This window comes from Anarhichas minor, unplaced genomic scaffold, assembly GCF_050575085.1.
Source record: "Anarhichas minor isolate MPS153535 unplaced genomic scaffold, ASM5057508v1 ptg000020l, whole genome shotgun sequence".
NCBI classification, from domain to species: Eukaryota; Metazoa; Chordata; class Actinopteri; order Perciformes; family Anarhichadidae; genus Anarhichas; species Anarhichas minor.
In genome coordinates, this window is record NW_027466466.1 from 717,825 (window position 1) to 731,715 (window position 13,891).

Genomic DNA, 13,891 nt, shown 5'->3' on the forward strand with positions numbered 1-13,891 from the left:
AAACCATGCAAGGAGAGAGGAACGAGGAAATATGTTTTAAGAGACATGAGACGTCCTTTCCTCAGGTGCGTCACGTGAAGCGACGTCTGTTTCTGATGACGGTGGCTGATGATCACAGCTGGATCAGCTGTCAGTCGGCTTTAACAGCTGGAGAGACTTTTGATAAGTTAGTGTCTGTTCACATGATCACTGTACTTAATAACAGTAACTAATAATACTAATAACTAATAAAGACACACAGTAATCACCACTGTAGAGGTGTTTCTCTCTGTAGTCTGTTAACAAACTGTGTCCTGTGTTCTGTTTATAAGCTCAGGATCGATTTCTACTGGCGGAATGCGATCGTCTTATTTATGAATTATTTGCGTCTGTACGTTTTGAAATTCAGATTATGGCGTCATTATTAAATAACCCAGAATATGATTATTGTTTCTCTTAAATTATAAAACTCATCAAACCCGACAATCGGGAATGAACAGCCTCATGTGACTGAATGAAATGATGATAAATGATGTAAAAAGTGTTTTGTCTCTCAGCTCTCTCTCTCTATATATATATCTATAGATATATATATATCTATCTATATCTATTTATCTATCTATCTATCTATCTATCTATCTATCTATCTATCTATCTATCTATCTATCTATCTATATATATATATATATATATATATATATATATATATATATATATATATATATATATATATATATATAAATAAGTGTTTCGTCTCTCCACTTCCCTCTGACTTTAATTGTTTCCATAATAAAAGTTCAGATCATGAAAAGACAAATCTTTCTAATAAATGTAGAAAGTTGTTTGTGGTCCTTTTGTTGTTCAGTCTACAATGAACATTTATTTAAACCAGATGTTGAATCAGAAAACTAATCAAATATAAAGCTTGAGTTTAATCTGTGATCTGTCTTCACTGTTTACATGTTGAAAAAAATCTCATCAGTCCGATCGGCTGCAGCGTCCAATCACATGACTGATGAACAATGAGGGGGCGTGTCGGCCGTTAAAAGACTTCCTGTAAGTCTGTTCTCGTGGGTCCTCGGAGATCCCTCCTCTCTCCTCAGAGCTAAATAAGAGCTTTGGGACGGCCGTCAATATGGCGGTGCAGAACAACTTCCGGTTCAAGCGAGGAGCGAGGAAATGAGAATTAAGACTTGGGATGTACCCATAGTCTTGTCTCAGTCTTGCCCTGCCTTGGACTTGACTTGGCCTCAAACCCTCTAAGTCTTGCTCTTGGTCTTGGTCTTGACTTGGTCTCAATTCCTCAATGTCTTGGTCTTGACGTGGTGTTGAATAGATTGGAACTCAAAGGATTTCAATGTATACAATCCAGTGTTTTGTTCCTATATAGCAGCGGTCCCCAACCTTTTTTGCGCCATGGACCGGCCTTCAAGGTGTGGCGGAAAAACACGACGAAATAAAATGATACGATCGGCATGAAAACAAATATAAAATGCATAAAAACTACAACTCACAATAACGCTGAATCAGTGGGAGCCCCGAGCTTGTTTCTCTGCAACGAGACTGTCCCATCTGGGGAGACAATGGGAGACAATGACACCCGCAGTGTGTTCCTTATGTCCAGTCTACTCCGTAATTTTATTTTGGTTGCCGTCACTGCAGAACATCCCGCTTCACAAAGAGGATGTGTGAAATCGAAGCAGGGTTTTCAGTGCTTTAGTGGCGATCTCAGGATATTCAGCCTTGATTTTAATCCTAACACCAGCAGAGTTGTTGTCTCAAACATACTTCTAAGGCCACCGTCATTTACAATCTCCAGCAGCTGATCTTCCTCTGTCGCCACATGTTCTGCAGAGCGGGCTTGGCGCGTCAGAGTTACTCCTGATATTTAATCAGACTCCTGATATTGTCTGTTAAATGAAGTTTTCTTTTTCTTGGAAGTTGTAGCTCTTCTTCTGTCTCCTTAGTGGGCCTTTACCCCTTTGCAAAGAAGCTCTCCAAAAGTTTTTTACTCATTTTCGCTAACTTGTGGGCTTAATTTTTGAGGTAACGTATCACGTGACCGAGACAAGCGTCTTGACATGTCAAGAGCCAGAGGCGGATGAAATTGCGAGAGAATCAGGTCATTTTTCAAAATAAAACTTCTTTCAGACTCTGATAATCAATAAAACGGAAATAATATAATATTTATTCTTTCTGTGCGGCCCGGTACCAAATGACCCACGGCCCGGTGGTTGGGGGCCGCTGCTATATAGGACAGCATGACATTCTACATAAGCATCTGAAGGAGATTTACTGTAGCACACCGAGCTCAGTATTCCCATGAACAGAGGGCTATAATTGCATCCAGAGACAGGTCTCTGGGAAAGTGTAGCTGTCATCCAGGATGGGCTCCAATAGGCACAGCACAGCCACTAAAAATAGTCCACAAGGTTTAAATTTAGGTTCAAATGTGTTGTGTGCAGAGGATGCTGCTGTCGGCTCCAGGACTACGGATGCCATCTTGTGGGTGAAATGGAGCTGCAGGTTCCTGAGAGAAGCCTCAATCGTGCGGCGCGATCCTCGTCGAGGAAGTGAGGATCATCTGATGCACACGCACACACAGAATTAGTGCACGTTTGCTCCTCCGATGTGTACTACTTGTAGTGAGGGTGTAGTGTGACAAGAAGATGAAGAGGAGTAGCCTGAAGGGAAATGGAAGCGAATGAGGAGGGAGGGGAGAGAGAGAGAGAGCGACACAGAGGAACGAGCGAAGCTGTGCCGTGAGAGCAGGAGGAGGAGGAAGCCGGGATGAGGAGAGGAGAAGCGGAGGAGGTGCAGGAGACCACCATGAGATCCAGACTGTGAAGGCGAGGGAGCGCTAACATTCAGCCGCAGGGATGCTGCTCACACTGCTGTTCTACCTTCGAGTCAAAGGTAGGGGGATCTGGGTTCAGGGTGGAAGGTTCTGTCTCTGGGATTTTTGCGACGTCGGGTCACCTGAGGTCTGCGCAGAGACAGCCAGAGAGCACTTCAGGCGCACTAGGAAGGCTGCATGAGAACTCAGTTGAGTTGACGTGAGCTGGTGTGCCTTTTGCTGCTGGCGATGGAATCATTAGTATTCACACAGTGATGGAAATGAGGCTACTTTGATCAAACGTGTTCCTTCTTTTTGATACTAACCATCAAAAATTGCAGTGAAATCGCCGCTCTGCATGCATCGAATGCTTTAAATGTAATCAGAGCATGAAGTCGATCCATTCTCCACAAGGTCAGTGAGGCTCCACGGTAGCTGGTACAGAGTGTGTCTTTGATCCTCTCATCAGCAGCTGCATCTAAATTGAATATCCCCTGTTTTTCTCTCGCTGGGAGCATGTGAGGCTCTCCTCCTCAGTACCATGCGGGCTGCTGATCTGGATCTATGTAAGCCATTAAACCCTCAGTCTGTCTGTCTCCACGGAGCAGATACTAGTAACCATGTTACAGGCGTAATATGTGCGTTGATTTACGGATGGTGGGGCTTTTGTTAATCATTTTCAGCAGTCTGAAGCAGCATTAGACTTGGATAAGCAGAACAACAATTGAACTCAATTATAGAAGCCATTCTGTACCATATATACCAACTGCATTGACACGTACTAGGCCGAACCGTTTTAAAGGAATATCTAATGGTGATTCATTTGACTGATATTGTAACTGTGAGAGAATGATCATTTCTACATTATTCTCATTTTCATTTTTGCAGAGATCTGTACCAAACAAATATGTTTTCTAAGTCTGTAGAATATGATGCGTAAGCCAGGACATTTCTGCAAAACCACAATATTCATTTAAAATTATATTTTGACACATTTTGCCTTTAATAAAATGATGTGCCATATTGCAGTTTCAATACATTTTTGATGAATTGTTCAGCGCTACGTAGTACCTTCTTCAGATTACATGTGCAGTCTATATGACGGAAAACAGGGAAAAATAGATTCACAATTTACCTCGTACTTTACTGAGCTGGTGAGAAGACCTGGAGTGAGAATTTTATTTTGTCAAAATCCTCAAATGTCATTTTGTCTGACCAGCAGTCCAAATCTCAAAGAGATTAAATGTACAATAATATAACAGAGACAAAAGCAGCAAATCCCCAGCGGAAAGCTGCTAATGACTTCAACGATAAATGTATTATTAAATAAATACATACAATTAGCAACTTGTTTTAATGTACAACACAAACTCCCCATCACCAAAAATCTTTTACTATTTGGCTTTTTCATATTTCTTCCAGTTCACCAAACTGGTCGGTAGTGTTTCTTCTCAATGTGAAGCTCTAAATACCGTCTTAAATCCTTCTCACCACGGCTGCACTAAAGATACTGGACTCATCCATGTCTATGTGTCTTAACCGTATAATATAATCTTCAGTTCTTGTTTTGACTGTAAAATGACATTACTAATAATATATAATATATATATATATTACTATAAAGTATACAGTATTACTCTTCTAGTCAGGCAGCATTCACTTCATTTCACAGAGTGTAGGGAGGTCGCAGCATGACGGCTCCGCAAAAGTGAAGCCAAAACATCTGGATCGCCCCCTGGTGGCTGGCTATTAGTCTAGGTCGCGCTTGATTTGAAATGCAACAGAGTTTTCTATAAGTGATGAATTTCATTTAGTTGTGCGACGCCAAAATCGTGATCAAGATTAATATTGGACTGAACATATAACCCAGAACATTAAAAGCAGCTGCGAGTTTTGATTTGCGCTCTGAACGTGGACATGTTGGTGCAGTGTGGTGGTGGAGCAGGTCTGTGAGGTAGGAGGGTGGTGGTGGAGCAGGTCTGTGAGGTAGGAGGGTGGTGGTGGAGCAGGTCTGTGAGGTAGGAGGGTGGTGGTGGAGCAGGTCTGTGAGGTAGGAGGGTGGTGGTGGAGCAGGTCTGTGAAGTAGGAGGGTGGTGGTGGAGCAGGTCTGTGAAGTAGGAGGGTGGTGGTGGAGCAGGTCTGTGAGGTAGGAGGGTGGTGGTGGAGCAGGTCTGTGAGGTAGGAGGGTGGTGGTGGAGCAGGTCTGTGAGGTAGGAGGGTGGTGGTGGAGCAGGTCTGTGAGGTAGGAGGGGGCCTGGTAATGGAGGGCTTTGAGAGTGAGCAGAAGGACTTTGAACTGGATCCGTTTCGGGACAGGAAGCCAGTGGAGGTTCTGGAGGACAGTGATCACGGGAGCAGCAATGGGGGAGCAGACCGGCAGTTTATTTAGGACTCTGGATGATGTGCCTTAAAGAATGCTGATACACTGTACAGTTGTGGATATGATGAAGATGTAGATCAGAGCTTCACACATTCTGTGTTGGTCTGTTCGTCATTCTTTCTGACATTTTTTAGACTCAATGATTATTGATCAAAAGTCAACTGATAAATGGTAAATGGACTGTACTTGTATAGCGCTGTTCTAGTCTTTCCGACTGGAGGGGAGGACTGAAAGCGCTTTCACACTATGTCATGACATCAAACCACTGATCCTCTGACTGAAGGACGACCCTGCACTCCACTAAGCCACAGTCATAACATAACTGTTAGCTGCATCTCTAAAATACATTCACGAGAGTCTTTAGATCCATATTGCTAGCATAACGTTAGCTTTCTAGCTCGTGGCCGGCCACAGGGTTCTCTGAGCTGAGTGAGATAGAAATAGCTCTCGTTGCAAAGTCGTATCGAAGGTCCGTCCTATTTACTGGAGCAGTGAACTGTGTTTCCATTGCATAAAAACCTTATGGGATGGTAATGATTGTTCCAGGTATCAGGGTTACCTGGAAGGGAGTGAATAGATTGTTAAAAACTTGAGACTTTTATTGCACAGCGGTCTAAATTATATTTATTTTGCAAGGGACCATGTTATAAGCAGAATAATGCCTTTGAGCTGTCCATAATTAGGAGTCAATGGAGGACAGGTCCTGTCCCTGCGGAGTCTTGTTACTTGTCCCCCAGGGTAAATGTTGAAGCAAAACCTAGTGTGGTTGTTTGAGGCTGTTAAAATGCTGGTAATCCCATGTCTGCAATTTACAGGTTATTTTTCTATGTGAGTGTACTGGATGTGCATGTTTCATCCACATTCATCACGTTCCTTCAATAACTGCAGCTGTTGCATTGATGGTCCTGTGTGTGTGTGTGTGTGTGTGTGTGTGTGTGTGTGTGTGTGTGTGTGTGTGTGTGTGTGAGAGAGAGATTGGAGAAGATGAAATTAAATGGAAAAAGTTGCTTCCTGCCTGTGGCAACACTAGTAGCACCAGGCTGTTGTGCAAAAACACAAAGTGATTTAGGACATGATCAATCAGTGACCCTAACACAGGCCTGAGTACACGCACACACACACACACACACACACACACACACACACACACACACACACACACACACACACACACACACACAAACCAATACAGATGGAGTCAAACTAACTCAGTGCTAGGATCTCAAAACCTCAGGACCACTACCACCACAACTTCAGTGAGGCTTTCCATTTGTTGCATGCTCACCAGTTAATATTCAAATGGTCATTGACTAGGATGCTTACACACTTAAAATTCAGTTTCCATAACTGCCCAAGTTTGCAAAGTCACAGATTTCCTACATTTTTCATGACCGTGCTCAAAGTATGCTTCATGAGAATAGCTGCCATCCTGCTGCACCTGTAGAAGACAAAGGTTCATCAGGAGCTCTACAGTAGTTAAAGAGTGTGTGTAGGTGTGTAGGGATGTGCTGTAAAGACAGCAGAGACCAAACAAAGGACAGCATTGCTGTTGTGTTTGAGTGATTTCAGAACAAAACATTTGCAGGAGATAAATGTTTTCCCCAAAAATCATTTTAATTCATGTAAATGAAATAAGTGATCTAGATATTTGTATGCAGCAAGTACCAAATTGTATTTTACTAAATATATACTTTATATTATGTTATATTAATGCTGATTTAGTCATGAATCCAGACTATTGTACTTAAAGTACGACAACCGATATTAGTACTAATGACTACTGCTAACTTGGCACAGACCTCCACTCTGGCCAAATGAAGATGAATTTGGGATACGCTCCGAAATGGAAACCAAACCTGAAACCTCCTTGGTGGAGCTAGTAACAGCAGTTTTCTTTGAACAAGCAACTAGTAACAGTGACACCACACTCCAACATCTCGCCGATGTTTTCTAATAGCGATGGTGATAGATAGCGACTAGTTTTCATTAAAGCAAGATTACCACAAACCGAAGCTTCTCTCGTTGGACAATTATTCATCCAAATACCCATTATGAGGTGATTAACCTTGTGTCAATGGTTTTTATTGTCTCTCCATGAGCCACTTTACATCTTGACTTTGAATATTGTCCTCTTTGTAAATTCACAGATTTCGGGAGGCAACAAACTCAAATCAATAACCTACATAGTGAAATACAGAGTACACCACAGAAACATTGTGCTGGTTAGAGGGACTGTGCGGTGCTAGTACACAAGGACTACAATGAGAACAAGTTAGTGCACATCAGCATTTGATGTGTCTGCGTCAGTAGATATGGTCTCGATGCCCACTTAAGAGAAATAAATGTCTCCCTATGTTGCCAGCTCAGTGATATGGATGCGGTTGACTCACCAACATGTGACACTGACTTGTCCCAGGGACCTGTCATACAGTATGTCCATGTCTACCTCCCTTCAACCCCTCTGTCCCTCATAATGCTGCGTTCACACTACGTGTGACACAGCAGCATTCTACAACTCATTCTCAATGGAAGCTGACTACACTTTGCCGTTTCTTTGCAGTGGTCGCTCTTAGTGTGAACACGGCAGAAGGCTTTACTTGACTTCAGAATGCCGATCCAATTTCAGTGATTCTGACTTTGAAATTGGAAGTCTTTTGTAATTTCATGCACTTTGAAATGCCTGCTCTCTCCCTCTTTATCTGGAACACGCTGATTAAAAGGACCATTGAATAGATGCTTTAATTAGAAGTCAGACTAAGAGAGTTAATCATGCCACCGTAGAGCATCCCATATCCCAGAGGTCTGACTGTGTCGAAAAATGTCTCAGGGCTGTTTCATTGATCTCTTTCAGCTTCTTTGGAAGTGTCCAGAAAATAACTTAGCACTTTGAAAAAGTTGACAAGTTCATAAACCCTGAGAGGAACATGGGCAGTACCTTTATTGCTGAGTGCAGCTGATTCCTCAAGAACTCACTGAAAACATACAGGGCAGTGTATTCCCAGTGTTGGCTTTCTTTTTTCTTTAGTTTGAAGGGTATGTGAGGGAGGGGGGCGGGCGTTGTTGGTAGAGACTGCTACTTTCCTGCGAGTGAGAGGAACAATGTCTGGAAGTGAGTCAAGCCCTCGTAAATGTCCTGTCCTAGAGAGGTATGGCAGTACCACCCTGTTCTCCTGCTGCACGGCTCCCCACATAAGATACAGTACAACAGCAGCAGGCGGTCCGCTGCTCTTTGTACCTTCCACAGACGACATGGCGGGATTGTGCGCTTTGGCCTGTGCATCCGGAGGTAAAGTACTGTGTTTTTGATTCATCACCTGAGAAAGCGTTCTTTCTAGCCTGCGTCTCTCTGACTCTCACTCTGGCACCTTGGCAGAGAAGTGGGGCAATGCAACACTCATGGTTCTCCAGAGGGAGATGTCGTAATAGGTCAGCTCTTTGAAGGCCTGCTAGTGGAGTGCAAGCGCACGTCTGAGGCAGCTGTGTGTGGTTGGCATCGCTTTCATGCTGGGAGGACGGTCCTAGCTAGATGTAAACAGGAACTGATCCGCCGCTCCCCTCCGATCCAGACATCGTTGTCGTGCAGTAATACCATCTGTTCTGACCAGAGGATGTGTTGATAATGTGATTATTATGGTTGCACAGGAAACTATCCCACTGGCGTATTTATCTTTACTTGTGGTTGACAAATTTTTGGGTCAGTTCAGTCCGAATATTTACAATATCATGATGCTGAGTCACAGCAGGACTTTGAGGAGAAATGACCAGTCATCATGAAACCACCTTTGGTTCATCTGTGCTCGTATTCTCGTATTCTCCTCAGATTTAAAACCGGCACTCTCCAGCACCCCTTTGTCTCTAAATATTTCTGTCGCCTCCCTACAGCAAACAATCTGCCTCACTTTAATCTAGTTTGGTGTGTGAATTTCACACACACACACACACACACGGACCTCTTCTAAAGACGTGCTCCTGCTTCACCCGAGGCCATGAGTGAAGTCGGCTGTTGCTGTTATTTAAAACTTGGTTTGCTCTTTGAAGCTACACTTCTTGTGGAATGTGAACGCTCTCTGTGTCTAGAATGCATTATATTCATGCATAATTTGTGATAATCTGCTAATAGCGCTGTATGATTATAGTGATACACACTCAATGATAATGCGCTGTAATAATCATTATCAGACACTATGTAGCATTTTATGATGACGGTCTTGTAATACATTATAATCTATTTTGAATGCATTATTTTCACTGTTATAATTCTAGTGTGTATCGCCCACCATCAGTTAGAGTGTTCCTGAGCACCTGAGCGGACACGTCTCTTTATTTCTAGTCTGCTGTGACCAACAAGCTCCAGTCACACTGAGCATGTGTCATACCACATACAAGGGTCAAGGGTCATTTATTGTCACTATGCAACACAGGGATGCACAATCCCATTTGTAACACAACAAACACATGACAAACTAAACTAAACTAAAACAGTAGTACATTCCTGTAGAGCATTTTTGGAATTTGCTCATAAGGAATGTAAACAGCAGCAACAGAAACTATTCTCTGGTCAGATAATATGGCTGACATCTTCACATTCAAAATTCAACATTACCCATCAACTGTGACTGTGTTTGAGCACCAAGCATCATGATGTGAACACAGAGTCCTCCTCCTCTGGTCCACCAGAGTCCTGCTCTCTGTCCAATCAAGTGCAGCTTGATCCTGGACCACGATGAATCCAGGTCTCTGTGAAGATGTGGGCTCAACAGTCACCAACCTCCCGCTGCTTTCATCCATCTTATTTTTCTGTGACTGTTGCCATAGCAATATGCCTTGCTAGACACAAGGACTGCAGAAGAAGACCTGACACTGAAAGGGGGAACAGGCAGACTAAGACTAAGGAGAGCAGGGTGATGGATCAGGTGGAACGAATCAGGGCAGTGAGCGTGAACTTAGAAAATAAAAATAATTCATCCTGAATGCTTAACTTTCAATGGAGGACCCCAACTGGTAACATAGACCACAAATATAGGTTAGCATTTATTTATTTTAAATCAAAGCACTGAATATCACAGCATGTGACCAGTGTTTTTATTTTAATAATCCTCCCTATCAGCATCCAATATGTATCTTCTAGTCAGGTTCTGTCTTCCGCTCCAGTTACTAACAGAGATCCAAAGTTTTGAACGTTTAACAAACAGAAACTGATCCTCACCATTTTTTATGACCAAAACTTAATACAAAAGATAATACTCACAGAGCAGCACAGTTTTGCATTTACCATGTTAATTCCACTTTTTAAAATTGAATATAATGAAATAATATCTCTCTTAAGAATTTTATATGTTCATGCACGATAGTCGATCAATAACAATTGATCTCTGGACTAGTCCCTCCACAGTTGAATGGGTTTCAAAGGTTTGGCTTACTTCAAGCTGCTAAGTGTTCTCTATGGAATGCTTTACTCCAGCCATGCTATATAATAGAAAATGTCTGTCGAGATTATTAATGGGATATTCACCATTTAAACCCAGAGATTGATGAATGCAGCCTGTCTCTCAGCCAAACACACAGTGAAGAGGAAACCACTTACTCATGCATTTAAACTTCTTCTGTGTAACCACTCACCTATTCATCTACACTCTGATTAAAGACACAAAGCTACGTGCCGCAATTAACCACTTAGTGGTAACATCTGTCGCAATGAATAATTGAATCACATACACTGTATTTAGCAGCCGGAGGACACTGGGCACTGAGGAAGTGTAACATGAGGTGTAGGTTCACTGTCCTCAATCACACAATGCCTCAGTGTGTCTTTCCCCTTCAACTCCATGACTCACCCACTAATACGGGCACGGGGCAGGAATACTGGGTAACTATGGAAACGCACCGCAGTGATTCTCCAAGGCACTTTCCTTTAGAGGCTCCAAGTTAACAGGATTAGAGGGAAGTCACAGAGGAGACCCTGAGGAGCACAACTTCTATGTGTCTCTCCTGTCTCCTCTGTCCTGACTCAGAGACAGCGACACTACAATCACTAAGACACTCATCACCCTGCAAAACAGGCAGAAGGTATAGCTCCTGAGTGTACCCTTAAAGTGATACTCATACCAATAGAGTACTATTCCATAGCACTCATACAGCAGGTATCGCCGATGACATCATCGCCCGCCCCACAGTGGTTGGACCGTGTTGTGTAACGCCCACCCTCTGGTTCCCCTCCAGGTTAAAAACGTAGCTCCGTCAGCACTGTTGCGGTTGTTTCGCACTGTTCGCGCTTCTGTAACCGTCAGCTGCTAGCTGTATGGGTTGTAGCTGCTGCTGTTATGGGCCAATCACACGTCGCATTAAATCGGAGAACACGCGCTTGGGCAACATTGGCTAAGTGGTAGAGCAGGGTCGTCCTTCAAACAGAGGCTGTGCCTGCGGTATATGAATGGGTGTGAATGTTAGTTAGAGTCCTGATGGGCAGGTGGCACCTTGCATGATAGCCTTTTCCATCAGTGTATGAATGGGAGTGAATGATGACATGTAGTGTTAAAGAGCTTTGAGTGATTGGAAGACTAGTAAAGAGAAATACAAGTACAGTCCATTTAACATTTACCATTTAAGGTGATTGGCTGCGAGAAAAATAATTTTTCTCTAGTTCTGGGTACAAAAAGATTTATTGCAGGTATCATTTGACTGGAGAAATTTTGATTAAAGAAAAAATTTGATTTCAGTCAATATACAGTATATACCTTAAAGGCAGTGGTGGGCCATGTGTTTTATACCTGGGCCTTCAGTGCTGTCCTACTACAGTTGGGCCACCTCCTAATAACCTCATTATGACGCTACAGGTGTTTAGGGGTGTAACAATACACGTATTGTAACGGGTGTGGTAAGGACCCAGGAGCAGTACGACAGACAGAATGGATAGTTTGAATCAAAGCTTTATTTTCCTCTGGACACACAACAGGTTACAGTCTTTGGTAAGCACAGATGAAATAATCCCGGGGAAACAGCGGCAGGATCTCGTGGTCTGGGACAGAAGGCTGAGTTACCGGGGCAGAGGCAAGGCGGGGTAGTCCAAAACAGGCAGGGTCGGTAACGGGGAACCAGTCCAAGGGTATTCGCTGGAAGGTCTTGCATGGAAGCGGAGAACGATCTGGCAGTGAGTGTGTGTGTGACTGGGGTCTAAATAGTGTATGTAGCAGAGTGACCTGGTGAGAGTGATGAGCCGATGAGGTGGATGTGACTGGCAGGTGCACTGAATAAACTGATTAGGTGAGTGAGAGATGGAAAAACAGGATAGTAGTGGCAGAGCTGTGACATGTATTTGTATTGAACCGTTAGGTACGAGGCTCACGGTTCGGTACGCATTACGAACCGAACAATACGTTTGAATAATACTAGTGCATTTGGAAAATGCAGAAGCTTAAATTGTGGGAAATATAATGTTCTCTCGGTGGAGCCACTGCGCTCAACATGGTAACCCACCCAACGTAGCAGACAACGTGCTGTCTGACACGCCCACCATGGAAGAACAACATTGTACTCTGGTCAGGCTCGTGTGTTCTGGGAGGCGTGCTACGCTAAACTAGCTTAGCAGGAAAACCAACAGCAGCACACACGCTGAAAACTCTCCCCGCAGCGTTTAGCTGTTCCCTACTGATTCAAACAGGGCTAAAGCCATCACCACACAATCCCCATTTCTCCAGACCATCATTCTTGCTTTGTAAAAGAAAACAAAAGCCCGAACAGAAAATCAAATGTCCGACTCTAACCCCTACAGGTTATTATTTGTTTTGTGTAAAAATTAAGCTTAACACCTACAAATACACTAACTGCAGAGTGCAGATACATGAATACCTGCATGACGGGATGCTTCGTCATTAACGGACAATGCATATAGTCAAAATCAATGTAATTAACACACAAAACAAACTCACAAGAACCAGTCACATATATTTATATGACAACAAAGCATGACAAAACAATCCAGCAAACCTGCGGCGCTAAAACACGTATTCCACCAAACACTAAAGAACACGAGCCATTCAAATATTATTCACATCAGAGGGAACAATATTAACCATATCATAAAAACAAATGAACACAGTAGTAACGCTACTGCAGATGTAAAAACACAAAAGCACTTCACTTACCAAAGCTGCTGTTCACTTAAAGACAAAGTCCATCCTCCTTTCTTTGTTAACAAAGAGTTTAATGACGCAGTTGTACAGAACATCGGTGCGGTTCAGTTCCAGCCAGAGGTCCTCCTGTGGACGTGTTCGTTGAGTTGTAGATCCACTCGGGTCTCAGCAAAAGTTTTCAAAACCACCATAGCTTGTAAGTGTCCTGCCGTGCTATGGTGTCTTGTTGCTGCCTTGGTTAGCAAATCTAGCGTAGCTCCAAACACCAAGACGCTCAGTAACAAATAAAATGCATTCTTAGCCATAAAATGTGCAACGCTTCTCCGACGTGGTTAGTCAGGAATACCGTTCATACAAATCCTTTTCCTGGCTGGGTCAGAGCTGCTAGCTGTGGGGCTGGCCGACCCTTTCTTACGATGTCCAGCTTTTCTGGAACTGTCCTTCTCCAGAAAGGCGTTGCCAGTAACTCCCAAATCTGTTTCACCTCCTTCAGCCATTGAGTGTTAAACAAACAAAGCTACACCAAGCAAAACGCTAAAAATGTCATGTCAATGTCATAACTTCTTA

General features: G+C 43.2%; 1 protein-coding gene across 4 annotated transcripts in view; it reads left to right on the top strand.

Annotated features, from left to right (window-relative positions):
* The window catches only part of prkcz (protein kinase C, zeta), a 128,160-nt gene that overhangs the window by 47,194 nt on the left and 67,075 nt on the right, over window positions 1-13,891 (top strand). The window contains exon 1 of one of the 4 annotated variants that reach the window (XM_076095561.1): window positions 866-2,895. The exons of the other annotated variants lie outside the window; for them this stretch is intronic. Within the exon in view, the coding sequence (XP_075951676.1) occupies window positions 2,859-2,895 (37 nt within the window). The 5' untranslated portion in view covers window positions 866-2,858. Of the gene's footprint in view, window positions 1-865; window positions 2,896-13,891 lie in introns of those variants that run through there. 4 annotated transcript variants of the gene reach the window in all.